This window comes from Macaca thibetana, chromosome 6 (genome assembly GCF_024542745.1).
Source record: "Macaca thibetana thibetana isolate TM-01 chromosome 6, ASM2454274v1, whole genome shotgun sequence".
In the NCBI taxonomy this organism is placed as follows: Eukaryota; Metazoa; Chordata; class Mammalia; order Primates; family Cercopithecidae; genus Macaca; species Macaca thibetana.
The window spans coordinates 7,774,138-7,788,407 of NC_065583.1; the positions used below are offsets into that span (position 1 = coordinate 7,774,138).

Sequence of the window (14,270 nt, forward strand, 5' to 3'; positions counted from 1 at the left end):
GACGACTGAATGCTGAGATCCTGGGCTTACAGCCCGTATACATATTGAAGGCTACAAATAAAAAGAACTCTGCGGGGCAGGCAGCAGGTGCACTAACAGTACAGGCCAAAGACACAACCACCCACCGACACTTATAGGCTTACATAAGAATGCACAGTGGCCACAGTACTTATATGACTGAAGATTTTTTCATATTGGTTTGTGCTGCATTAGCTCAACAGTATAGTCCTAATATTTTAAAATGTTAATATTCCCAATCAAGAAGGCATAATCTACTTGTGTTAAAAAGAAATAAGTATATTAAAAGAAATCTGAGTTAAAAGTTTTATTCATTCAACATCTCACATTACAAATATTTAAAAATTATATGCATACTGGTATAAATAGTCATTTGCAAACTATTTAATAACATTAATTTTCCACTAGCACTTCAACAAATGAATTCTTTTAAAAAAGGAACTGTGTTATATAACTTAAGAGTAGAACATACAAAAATAGGAACTTAACGTGAAAATGACTTTAATAAAAAATGAATTACCCTTATTTAAAATGCTATAATAAATACTACAACCTCCCCATACACAGTAAAAACTATATGGAAATTCAGCCAAGTAGTACAATTAACTGACATACTTAAATAACTTTTCCTTCTGATAATATGAGCAATACACTGGAAAAAAAATTAGGGATTAGTAAAAACTAGACAACCACTTGCTAAAAGTTTCACTTCCAAAAAATATAACAAAAATCTGATGAAAATTATAAAAACTAATTATACTTTAAATTTTAAAAATATAAAAAATAAAACAGTTGAATACAATATTGTCCCGATTCTTACAATGCTATCAATCACAGTAGCTTTAAAATAATAAAATAAAGCAAATGACCAAAACCTCTTTTATTCCATTTTTAAAAATAATCTCAAATTTACATTAGTAGAAAGATTGATTTCTGATTCTTTTCTTTAGAAACACCAGCAAGAAAGAGGATTACTCTTAACAGTAGAAAATGACATTTTTAAATGTCTGCAATTAAAAACAAAGAATTACACTGCAAAGATCTTTCAAAAGTTTGAAATAAGTATTGCACATAACTTGAAGTTAACTTGCCACAATTCATCACATTCAAGTTTTAAATCACCTTTTAACAGAAGATTCAACTCTTCAAAACAAAAGGGGTGAATTATCAAGTCTTTCCAACAGCACTCTCATAAAATGCTAAATTCATTCACTGCAAGTTTTATTTTGCATTCTGCAGAGGTCTGTGTATGGAGAAGTATATATATTATACCAAAGCGCGGGGACCAGAGGGGAAAGGAGAGGGTTCCTTTACATAGAAAATAATCAGAAACACTTTATTTTACATTGCAAAAATAACCATGTAATTACTCTGTAACTACATTGTAAGTACATGGCTGGTGCCATGCTAGTGCGCTAGAACTACATGCTTGGTGAATTGAAGTGATGCCCTAAAATCTGTAAACTAATTACATGTTAATTATGTTTGAGTTACATGGTAACTCCCAACTACAATCCCATGTAATCTGAAGAACATGTAATCAATAAAGTTCAGAGTAATAGATAATCATTGTTTATGCCCTGTAAATTGAAGTGTAACCAAATAATCTGTAAACACGCTTGTCACACAATCACAAGTAAATATTAGTAGAATAACAATTTCTTACATTAATCATGCATACTAACATTACAGACCTGTCCCAAGGCAGGCTATTTTTTTTTCCTTATATATAATTTAAAAGAGCAGACATCTCTGAATCAAACACTTAACATCAATTTATTAATATTAAAAATGCCTAAACATTCACCAAAAATGTCTGCGTTTTATGAATAATTTTAAAAACTTAGTAAGAAGCTGTAGACAATTTTGTTATTTTAAATTTCTACCCTATGCTTATGCATTTAGTTTTTTTTTTTTTTTTTTAAGGAACTACAGTGTTATCTGTCATTTTCATGCGAATTTGTTTTCATTAATTTGTGACTTTACATAGACTATTTCTTAAATTATAGGTACACCAATAGCTGGTGCTGGGGAAGGATGTTTAAGCAACATGCTTTCTCTTCTCTGCAGACTCTAAAATAGCATTGCCAGTGCACGACATTCATAATTTAAAATGTATGCAGAGCACTGAAATGTATAAAAAGCAGAATATAAGAAAATAAAATTTATTAAAATTATTTATATTAAAAAATGAAGTATATGAAGATCTCTCAGTAATAAAAGTACAAAAAGCTACTCTCTGCAATATGAAAAATTGAGGTATTGCATAAAGAGATATCCCGTCAGTGAAAAGTGTGCCTAAAAATGTTCACTGTTGGAAAAACAAGATCTACAAAAGTAGTGCATAACAAATATACATTATGTGCATGACAAAATAAGTTAGCTACAAAAACACGGTACCGAAATTCAGCAGGTCATGTACAAAGGGAAAAATTATTATTCAAAGCTAGTTCTCAAACAGTGTTATTTCTTGTTAACTCATCACACCTGTTTACTGAGTAGGAACAGCACGATAGCACACCCCAAGCCACCTACAAGCATTTAAAAGAGTAAAAAGAGGCAAATGAACATTCCAATTAGAATCATGTAGTTCAGGAGAAAAGAAAAAAAAGTCCCTGACCAGCTACACAAGAGCACCCTCCATTCGCATGACTGCTTTCAATATTTGCAGGGAATTCTTTAAAAGCAGCTCCCTTTCTATGTTTGAATATTAGACAGCAAATGCCTCCATTTTGACCTTTGGAACTTAACAGGTATAGTTCATTAAAGCCTGTATTAAAAATAAAGGGCTGCTTTTCCTAAAGATCGTCCATAGGGGTCATAAGCCAGGTGGTTCCACAGCAGTGCTGGGGCAAGTCTTTGGTTTTGAAGGATCCAAGATGGTACTGTTAGGTAGCACAACTAGCAAGATTGCCATTCGATCATTTTATTTCATGTTTTGCCCACTGATAATAATCCTTTTAATGATGGATAGGGCATTTAATAAGAGAATGTCAATTAAAATAAAAGTTACTTCCATGACTAGGGCTTCAAGAGACTATTTTAAATTTACCCCTGAAGCATACTGTTCAACACATAACGCCTTTCAAAGCTAGAATTTTACTTATAATAAAGCATGCATTACTTGATGAAGTTGGCACTTCAAACACTGACTATGTCCCATGCTAAATTCTGAAACTGTATTGTTATTTTAGTTTATAGGAAGAGTAAGATAAACATACGTACCTTTGCACAGATTTACACAGTTACTTAGTTCAACAGTGCAAAACACTTTGCAACTACTTTTTTTAAACTTTTTTTTTTTTCATTTTCTATGTTACAACTAAATTACAGGATACCCAAAGTAACTTTAAATCTAAAAGTAAGCCAATCAGCAGCCAAATTATATATTGGTTTTGTCTTCCAGTTTTGGCTACAAGTGTACTGTAACACAAAATCAAAAATTATATCCTTGAGGTATCTCTAGATCTGTTGTTTTTTAACGTCAAAATGGAGAGCAAAGGCTGACACCTGATGAGTGTTAGTAAATTAGGATATAGAGTTTATATATAAACATCAAAAATAAAATTTATACATTTGTTCTTCAGGAGAGGAAATGCTAGGTTTCCCACCAGTTGTCATTAATTCTAGCTTTGGTAGGTTTCCTGGGGCTTTGACCAGATAAGTAAATTAAATAAATAAGTGCACTCCTCTCAGTAGTAAATTTACCCAATTTTTACATTCTGAATTTTAAAAATTGTTTAAGAGAAAATAAACCTAGCTCTGCCTACTTTACTTTTTTTGTTGTTGTTGTTGTTTATTTTTTCTGATGTGGTGGTAATTTTTTGAGGGATAATGAAATTATGTTCAGCCTCAAAACCCTGAAAATTAATTATAATGCTGCTCAATCTTGCTTATGCATTTGTTTGCTCTAACATGCTCTTTCCATTAAAAATTGTTAACTTCCTCTATTGCTGTTAAAAAATTAAAAAGGGATGGAAAAAAGAGAGAGACAAAAAAGATGAAAAAAAAAAAAGAAAGAAAGAAAAAGGCAAAAGCACTTCCCTGGGGGAAAAACTGTCAGATAGACCGATAGTGTTATTGTTGCATGGTTATTTTAATAAAAGTATTCTTATATGTTATATTATTAACAATAATTTAATTAAAAACCCAAAATACTCTATTGTTTCATTTCTCTTTTAATATTTCTCTCTCTCCTCTAAGAAAATGTTGCAGGAAGTTTGGATCCTCTTGGTCTCCAGCAAAACAAGAGAATAAAACTTCCATGCAATCCGATGGCAATACGAAAAAGGAGTTCATATTGTTTGCAGTGACACAAGAATCTACAAAACACCTATATTATAGGTCATTCTTTTCATTATACTATAGTTAAGTTACAGACTGCTACAAAAGGACATGCCAGCGTGAAGAGGTTGAGGAAGGGGTCAGAATTAACAGAAGAGTGCACTTATTCTGAGGCCTGAAAATGAGCACTGTAGTTATCCTTTAGTTCCAGCGGAATGAAATATGCCGAGGGCGGTCACCTCCTTCCTTCACCAGGGGCTTGTGGAATTCCCTGCCAGCGCGAGAATGGATAGCAGCCCAGCAATATTCACAGTAATACTGCAGACAGGTAACATTAGCACAGAAAAATGGAGCAAATTTTCCCCCACAACGGGCCCCCTGACATTCATCACACAGCTGATCATCCAAGACATATGGCTTAACTTCCACCTGCAATCAAAAATAGGAGTTTACATTTTTCAGTGACGAGACCAGCAATGCTCACCACACATGTACATTTCTACCCACTATTTGAATGAGTCTGTTAGAAGGTGCCCAAAGAGGAAGGACCAATTATCCATTTACTGAAATATGGATAGTTCATCTTTTAAGAACCTAGTAAGGCTTTTATTATCTATCATTTTATATTTTTTTCTTATTAAATAAACATCCTTCAAAGGAAAAAGGATTTCAGCAGACATCATGAAGTGAAGCCAACTGTTGAGACTAGAACGTCATGAGATTAAACCCACAGGAGATTTTTCATAGATACAAACCCTCATTTTAATTAGTGGATCTGGATTTTTGTCATATGTGGAATCATAATTTAAACAAAATCAACCAAGAGGATCCAAGTTCCACACAATTGCACTTCAATATTCAAGTTGGTGGGAAGACGCCTGACTACTGCGTCACAAGATTCTGAGCTGTCGTAAAGCCTGGCTCGTGGTTTCTATTTATAGTGTACACATGTTGGGTTATAATCACAAACCTGGAACTCTGTTAAAAAAAAAAAAAAGATGCAGCCATAGGATTCACAGTCTAAAACCCTGCTTTGTTCTTTCTCAGTAAGAATATGGTTCACCTGAGTCTAAAAGTCAGAGGTCAATTTCTAAAACTGGGCCTGTTCCAGAGTTCTGTCGGCCAACCTGTCATGTGAACCTTTCAAGCATTAACAGTCACCTGGTTATTAATTCATCAGCTAGAAAAGAGCTGGTTATTTTTAGTCTGGAGAGATTCATGGCTGAAACTCCCTTACAGCAGGCTGTCACCACCACTGGTGGCATCCAGCTCTGACAAGGAATCCCGACCAAGATTAGCCATGAACAAAAGGAGAAGAACATGCAGTGAGTCATGAGTGTGCCTCTGTGCTCCCGCCTGGGTGACAGAGTGAGACCCTGCCTCTAAAAAAATATTGTTAACTAAAAAAATAAAAGTACAAAAGAAGAAGAGTGCCATGAAGTCCAGGAAGAGCAGGCGTAAGGACAGCACTGGGCTTCTGGCCTCCAGGCTGCTCCATAATGTCTACAGAGTGACAAGAACCCTGGGCAAAGGGTTTCATTGCAGAGGAACACAAATTCAGTCTGAATTTCTAATGGCCACCCCCACAGCTCTGAAACTTATGTTGGAATGAGGCAGTGAGATGTAGGTATTTTTTAGTGTGCATAAAAAACCAAGTAGGCCGGGAGTGGTGGGTGGCTCATACCTGTAATCCCAGCACTTTGGGAAACCGAGGCAGGCAGATCCATTGAGGTCAGGAGTTCGAAACCAGCCTGACCAACATGGTGAAACCCTGTCTCTACTAAAAATACAAAAATTTGGTGGGCATGGTGGTGTGTGCCTGTAATCCCATCTACTCGGAAGGCTAAGACAGGAGAATCACTTGAACCTGGAAGGCAGAGGTTGGAGTGAGTCGAGATTGTACCACTCCACTCCAGCCTGGGTGACGGAGAGACTCCATCTCAAAAAACAAACAAACAAACAAAGTTGGTATGTTAACATACTAACCTTGTCCCTCCCCGATGCTTATAATAGAATAGCTACTTTTCTCTTTAATATATTCACAGTTTGTAGGATGACCACCACTATCTTAAATTTTTTTACTGCCAATGAAGTAGACTATACATGACATGAAACATAAAAAGCAGAAACCACTACTGACTTGATCATTTTTACATCTTGAATTGAGAACAACACGATCAAATCAATCTATTTTAGCACAATGCCTCAGAGTGTTGGATATCAAAGTCAGCGTGCATGAAAGTGCCAGTGTGCCATGAAATAAAAAGGAGACACCAAAATATAAAGCAATATATTGCTTCCCTCATCAATAAAGGCTTTCTATGAAAAAAAATTGCCAGCTGGACCAAACATAGTGCCCAGTAATGTAGCTGATTACACATTCTGGTCTAAATTCCTATCTCACTACAAACTAAGTTTGCAGACTGGCGTTCAGTCCACAGGCCACACTTCGAGTAGTAAGGGCAAGTGATATAGTTCTATCTTCTAGGAAACAAACTCATGAGGACAGGAACTTCTTGCCCTAAGCACTAAAACATTTGTTGAATGCATGAAACACCAAGCTAAGAAATAAATCAGTGAGAGATGGCGGCTGTGGAAAAAGAAAAAAAAAAAAAAGAGAGAAATCTGTGAGTGCAATTCATTGAGAAATAGGGGCTTGCTGAGGTCTTCGCTATGTCCCAGGATTAAAAAACAAACAAAAAAAAGGGCAGGAAACCTCAAGGGCATTCCTGTTTGTATACCTGATATAATACAGTACAAAGGATTCCCTAAATATTTATTGAATGAATGACAAACTAAGTGAATGAATGGATGCATGGATTGAGACTGAATGGAAGCTACAGTTTAGAGAAGATTAAATTAACTCAGGTAAATTATAGTGTTCTGATTAGGCTACTCAAAAAACTAAAAGATAAAAGAAATTCATAGGAAATTATTTCATGTATTATAGAGCATAACTAACTCTATAGGCAAAATTGTCAGCTGTCACTTTACTGTCATAAAATTCTCTCATTCTAATATTGGTAATCGCACATTTAGAGGACCATTTCTAGAATTTTCCAAAATGTAGTATAAGGCTTACCCGTTTATCTATCTCTCCATGCTGCAGCTGAACAAAGCGGGCACTGATAGCAGCTATGTAACTCTGTTGATTAGAGAACGCAACTCTCCCAGCTCCTTTTGGGTATTTTAGCTCAGGGTCAGTATCAATCCCAGCGTAGCACACACCTCCATATAGCCGATCCATTATCATCGCAAGCTCCACTAATTAAGAAAGGAGCAAAGAGGATATTTAAAATTAGGAAAATTCATCTGGCTCACCAACTGTTTCATCAAAAGCAATTCATCTGTACTCTCAGCTCACATCATTATAATAATTATTAAAATGAAACATTACTACAACCAGTCATCCATTGTGTTAAGCCTTAATCTTTTAATTGTGGGCAAGGGGTTGCTAGGTGTTTTCTAGTATGTTCTCTTTATTATTCTCACAACTCTATGAAGTAGGCAGTAATTTCCCAAGGAAATTGAGGCGCTGAGGGGCGATCCATCTGTCCAAGGTCACAGGTCATTAAGTGATAGTACTCCCATGTTTGCCTGCTCTATGCCATGTTGCTGCCATAGATTTACCAGTTAATAATGGATTGATTAATGTAATAATTACTTGAACACGAGAAAACTAACTGGTAGATTCTTTGGGGGCCCTCCTGGCTTATTTCCATCAAAACCCTTTCCCCCACAGTCGGTTCACCAATTTTTCATTTAAAAAAACCTTGAAGTAATGACTGCATGTTCTTCTTTATGAAGTGTTAAAATCGTGCAGCTACATTCCTGTTCATGTTATGTTCTTTTAATCTCATTTACGCTATTAAACCTCAAATTACTTGAAGTTAGGAATTTAATTTGTTCTGTAAGTACTACTCTAAAAATACGATGCATTGCTGAGAAGTCTATTATATCCCAGAGCTCAGTCAGTGGCTGCTGAGCAAATGAGGATGTGGGAAACAAATACTGACAATCTCAATACAGAGGCTATTCTTGAAGGGCTTGTTTTCTTTTCAGACGATGATGAGAGTAATAATTAGCATTATGCAGCACTAGACTAAGTACTTTGCACTGGTCATCTCATTCAACCCTCAAAATAACACTAGGAAAAGTGTTTCCCCTACTTGACAGATGGGGAAACTGGGAATTAGAAAAGTCATGGAATTTGTCCAAGGTCACTTAACTATTAGAGCACATGAATTCAAACCCAGATACTTTGATTCTACAACTCTCACTTTTCGATGTTAACTCAAATTCTTAGGAAAAATTTCTTCCGAAGATCTTTATATTTCTGTGCTATGGGATAGAGAGTTTGTTGTCTGTTTCATCATACCAGCTCGTAATGGCCGAGGAACACCACCAACAAATATAGTTTTTCGTGGGTCAAGTGGCTGTGAACCATCCATCACAAAGTCACTGTCACTGAGATTCCAAGGCCGAATCTGGACCTAGGGAACGTGCAAACCAAAACGTCTCATTCTCAATACAGACAATTCATGGGCAAAAAAGTTAAAAATTATTACAAAGTATTTTATTTCTAAAAGCAATAATCCTATCATTACAAGTCAATAAAGCTGGGAAACTAGAAGATTTAAAAATCGTGTATCCCAACCCATCATTTTATTTTTAGGAATAAACTAAACCAAGGTGGAAAGTTCAATTTGATTCTCTATTATAAGCCAAATTACTTAACATGTCCGTAATTATTTGTAAGTTAAATCACTTATTTAGCTTATTTGGGCCTTTAGTCTGTCCAGTGCCCCAATATCAACATAATTTAAATGTTTAGCATGGTATCCAATGCCAATCAATATACAATGCTAAGTAAACTCGAATTGTGTGTCCAATCAGTGTATGTCCAGGAAATGCAAACTACTCCTGATACTATCAAATCTGATGCATTATTTCAAAATGGTTTTGAAAGTAAAAATACTGATGATATTTGCAATTTTTTTTTATATGACAAATACTTCAGTGTATCCATTAGATTGGTCAATCAAGAATCATGTACCTCATTTAAAACTGTTTACATTTTCTAACTATCACAAATGCCCACGCCAACGGCTATGGGTTGACAGCGGTGTATACCCAAATACACACACCAATAGAGTCCTAGGTCAAAGGTCCCAAATTCAAATACGGATGGGGATTGGCAGGGAACATAAACAAGTCAAGCAGCAAGAGTCCAGACCACAGGAACTCTTAGAAAGTTTCTGACCTAGACAACCACAAGACATCAAGAGAAGCTCCACAAATGTTATTTGCTTAAGCTGGGCCCACTGACAACTCCTTTCTGCACTATATCCCATCATTCATTGGGTGCTGGCTGAGTGATAATAATCTGCTGCTTTGCCAGATTCATCAAAACATGCCAGTTGCTCCCTTTCCTAAAGGCTAAATTTTATGATAAACTTTTCCAAAAAGAAAAAACAGTATGCTATGCAATGTATCTATACACGTATATACACGATTCACTCTACTTTGGAGAGTACCATATATAAAGTTAAGGACAATATTGGGTAAAATCTTTATCAAAGTGAGGAAAAAGCTAGAAAGACACGCATATAGTATTTGTGATTTGAGTTCTGTTATTCAGAGGCAATTCAGCTATTTTATTAAATGCATTATCAAGTAAAGTCTTTATTTTATTTTATTTTATTTTATTTTTTGAGAAAGAGTCTCACTCTTCACCCAGGCTGGAGTTGCAGCGGTGTGATCTCTGCTCACTGCAATCTCTGCCTCCTGGGTTCAGGTGATTGTCGTGCCTCAGCCTCCCAAGTAGCTGGGACTACAGGAAAAATTAGCCTGGCTAATTTTTGTATTTTCAGTAGAGACTGCATTTCACCATGTTGGCCAGGCTGGTCTCGAACTCCTGACCTCATGTGATCCACCTGCTTTGGCCTCCCAAAGTGCTGGGGTAACAGGTGTGAGCCACCACGCCCAGCCGTGAAGTCTTTTAAAAATAAAGATTTACCAATTATATTTCAACTAACCAAAAATTAAATGTCATATTGATATGTGCAAATATATAGAATGCCAATGTTAAGAATTTCACAAGACTTTACTTAGTCTGCTTACAAACGTGTCAATTAAGTACCCGAAACACATCAAGTTGTCTATGGGTTTTTCACACAGAATAGATGAATGGAGGCAAAAACAAGAAGCTATTTTATGCTAAACTATACGTACTGGCTTATCCTTGATGGTGGGGCTTGATACACAAAGGTAGAGTTTTCCATCTTCTTCAATGCATGCATCAATGAGAGCCTGCACAGAGCTTTCATCTTGAAAAAGCAGAAATGCATAGCCTGAAAAAAAGGGGGAAAGAAGGCTTACATGTTTTCCTATCTTTTGGTAATTCTTCAGGGGAAAGGAATCATGCACTAAAACTAAAGAAAGGAAAAGGGAATAGGAAAAAAAATTAAAACAATATTTATACCAAAAGTCTGATAACATCAACATACAGTTCCTTTTGGTGGTATCTTGAAACATCTTTTAGAGTAAAATTAAATTTGAATTAAAAGAATATTAGGTTGAAATTTTAAAGAGCATTTGGGAAAATGCAAGTTTAACAATGAAACATTTCACAGTGAAGGTGAACATTTATGAAAAGGCTACACATTAAACAATGTAAGAATAAATTACATAAGTATAATGAATCTTGAGAATTACCTTTAGGAGGAAAATACGATTTGCTCTCGGCTTTATGAGGCCAATCCACAATCAAAGGGCCAAAGCGACGAAAACTAGCTGTGATCTCATCTAATAACAAAGCAAAACAGTAGATTTAAATGTTTTTATGATCATTTTTTGAAAGTTTTGTTTTTAAGTTTCATATCTACTATTTACAAGAACAGTAAAAAGAACTCCTTTATCCCCTTCATCTAGATTCTCCAACTGTTAATAATTTGCACATCTGCCTTCACCCTCTTTCTTCTCTCTTCCTCTTTCTCCCTCTATCTGTACATATAAATCAATCTTGCCATCCAGCCAGCATCTTTTTCTGAAATGGTGCCCTGTAATCCCAAACATAACTACTGGTATCTGTTCAAAGCAAGGCCACTCCCTTATATAACGATTTTGATATCACACTATTAGTGATTCACAGAGTTCATTTAAATTTCAAAATCCTTTCTGATCCACACTGCTATCCAGAACATAGGTCGTACTTAATTATCATATCCTCAGAGCATCAGTCTTTTTCCGATTTGGAACAGCTCCATGTGCTTTCTTGTCTTTCATAGTCATTCTATAGAATGACTGCTATGGTCTAAACATTTATGTTCCCTCAAAATTCATAAGTTGAAACCTGTTCCCCAGTGTGAGGGTATTTGGAGCTGGGGTCTTTGGTAGGTGATTAGGTCATGGGGGTGGAATCTTTCAGTGGGGTTAGTGCCCTTATAAAAGAGGCTCCGGAGAGATCCTTCACTCCTGCCATGTGAGGGTACAACGAGAAGATTATTCTTTATTGGGAAGCAGGCCCTCAGCAGACACTGAATTTGCTGGCGCCTTGATCTTGGAATTCCCAGCCTCCAGAATGGTGAGAAATAAAAATTTCAGTTGTTTATAAGCCACTAAGTCTATGGTATTTTTTTATAGCAACCTGAACAGATTTAAGATAGTGACCCTCAACCTGGGTCTGTGCTCTGCCTCCTATGACCAGAATCATGCTATGTATTCCAAACTGGAATATCACCCTAATGGTGCAATGCCATCCTGTCCTACCATGTGCATGTTAATCTTTTCTCCCCCCAAGATAAGGGCTCACTATGTTGCTCAGGCTGGTCTTGAACTTAAGTGATCCTGCCGCCTCAACTTCCCAAGTAGCTGGGACTACAGGTGCATACCATCACACCTGGAGGGCGTGTTAATCTTGATCGCCTGGTTTCTCTACCACAAGGAAACCTTTTCTCCTTTTGTACTCAATTAGTGTTTTACAAGAGTATATTGTGTTGCTCACCAATATCCTGTTCCTTCATGAGCCTTGGCATCCATTGAAGACTCCTGCCTATATTAACTACCACAATAATGGTTGCCAAATAATGATTATCTGTTTCCATCATTCCTTCTACATGTATTAGTATTGTGCAGTAGGGAAGAGTTTTCCATCTGTCCCATTGATTTATTCATTTATTGATATCAGTTTGGGTCTATTTTATTCAATGGGTTGTGATCCAATTCACTCATTTATTTTGATGCTCAATTTGTCCCAAAAATTGTCCCTGATTTGGCTCTAATTGTCAAACTGTCAGGGACAATTTGTCCCCGCTTGTCCCATAGGCGTGGGAGGCTCCTATGTCCTTCGTACTTCTTGCCACCATTCTTAAGCACTTTCATGCTTTCTGGCCTAAGAAGATACTCCAGGCTCATATTATTCTTTCCCTGTCCCAGCCCAAGAATCAGTCTTTTTTTTTCAAGATGTATTGATCATCTTAGTGGCAAAAGATATTTAGAAACTAAAATACAGGTGCTCTATATGCTCACCGCTAATGAGTATTCATTATTTCTAAGTCTTCACAGTGAATGAAGCTAGGAAATAAATAAATACACACACAAACACGCATTTATAACTATTTCCGTATCTGTGTATGTACTTACAAAAACTAATGAGTTCATACTGATATTTTCAATATGACTCCAACATCTCATGGCTTTTCTGAGCCTTCCGCCTTTCTATTTTTATATTCTCTTTTTGCAGGGAGAAACTTAGCTCCCAATACCTGTAAAGACATTTACTAATTTGCTCAATGCAACTAATCTTTCCCCTACCCTGCTAGCCTCCTCTACCTTCTACCTTTGTGCCTTGGGTCTTCTCGCCCTTATTTCTTGGATACTATACGTGCTGCTGCTCAGTCCTCTGAGCAAGCCTCCTCCACATACATGTATACACATCCCTCCTCTTGAGACCTCTTCCCTGTCACCAATCCACCTCCTTGACAGCAATATCTCAGCCTTAGAGGAAGGGAGAGGAAAAAGGGACGAATGGGAAAAAATGATAGACAAGGAAGGCCTGACCATATTTTGCTATTAATTTAAATGATACAAATTATGCTACATTATACATTTGGACACTAATGAGATTACGGAAAGATACATTTCAAAGAGACTTCTAGAAAGAGTAGGTAAGCATGTGTAGATAAGACATGATAATAGGGCAGGGTAAAGGAACAGAAAAGAAAGATGAGGAGTATGTCTAAATTCCAGTCTGATAGAGCTGTTTTCATCTTCCCCAGACTGTGAAACAGTCTAATCTGCTCTGCTACGATATCTGTTTCTACGGTAAGTTTAGTTTGTGTGAGTCTAGTAAACAGGGAACAATGTCAGTATAACATGGAAGTTGTACTGGTTCATAAATGATTTTTCCTAGGCAAGGTGAGCTAGCATAGTTTGAGGAAAGACCTATAAACTTCACCAGGAAAGGAAAAAGCCCCCCCACTTGTCTGATGTACAGGTACAAACCCTCCCAGCTCTGTTATAAGAAAATTAAAAATAAGTGCAGCAACCAGAATTCTCTTGTCAGAGAGCTATGCCCCTAACCTTGCGGGGCTCTTATCTCCTGACAGTTTAGTTTGCGCTTCCTCAGGTGTTCAAAGGTCGGTTTCCATCTGCATTGTCTCCATGCTTGCAAGCCAACATTTCTGCTTTACTGGTTTTGTACATTTTCAATATTCCCTGAAGCAGCCCCAAGCATGTTGAGCTACCTGCCTGAATTGTCCAAGTTATCTCCAAGGTACTAATTCTCTTCTTGTTAGTGCTTTAGGTACAAAGTTCATTAGGTTTTAAACGATTTGTCTTTAACCTTATTTTCCCCCATAAACCCTGTAATTTTTAGTGCACAATTCTGCAGAACACAATATTCTTCAAGCTATGCTGAGAGCAGGATGGAGACTGATTCAGACAACCCTGAAATTTCAGCATAGCTT

The 14,270-nt window shown here is 36.6% G+C and overlaps 1 protein-coding gene across 4 annotated transcripts in view; it reads right to left on the minus strand.

Annotated features, from left to right (window-relative positions):
* Positions 1 to 310: 310 nt before the first annotated feature.
* The window catches only part of CPEB4 (cytoplasmic polyadenylation element binding protein 4), a 72,090-nt gene continuing 58,130 nt past the window's right edge, over positions 311 to 14,270 (minus strand). For all 4 annotated transcript variants that reach the window (XM_050793194.1, XM_050793193.1, XM_050793192.1 and 1 more), the window contains 5 exons: positions 11,020 to 11,109; positions 10,537 to 10,655; positions 8,681 to 8,795; positions 7,385 to 7,566; positions 311 to 4,731 (listed from right to left, as the gene is read on the minus strand). In XM_050793194.1, the coding sequence (XP_050649151.1) occupies positions 4,504 to 4,731; positions 7,385 to 7,566; positions 8,681 to 8,795; positions 10,537 to 10,655; positions 11,020 to 11,109 (734 nt within the window). In that variant the 3' untranslated portion in view covers positions 311 to 4,503. The remainder of the gene's footprint in view (positions 4,732 to 7,384; positions 7,567 to 8,680; positions 8,796 to 10,536; positions 10,656 to 11,019; positions 11,110 to 14,270) is intronic.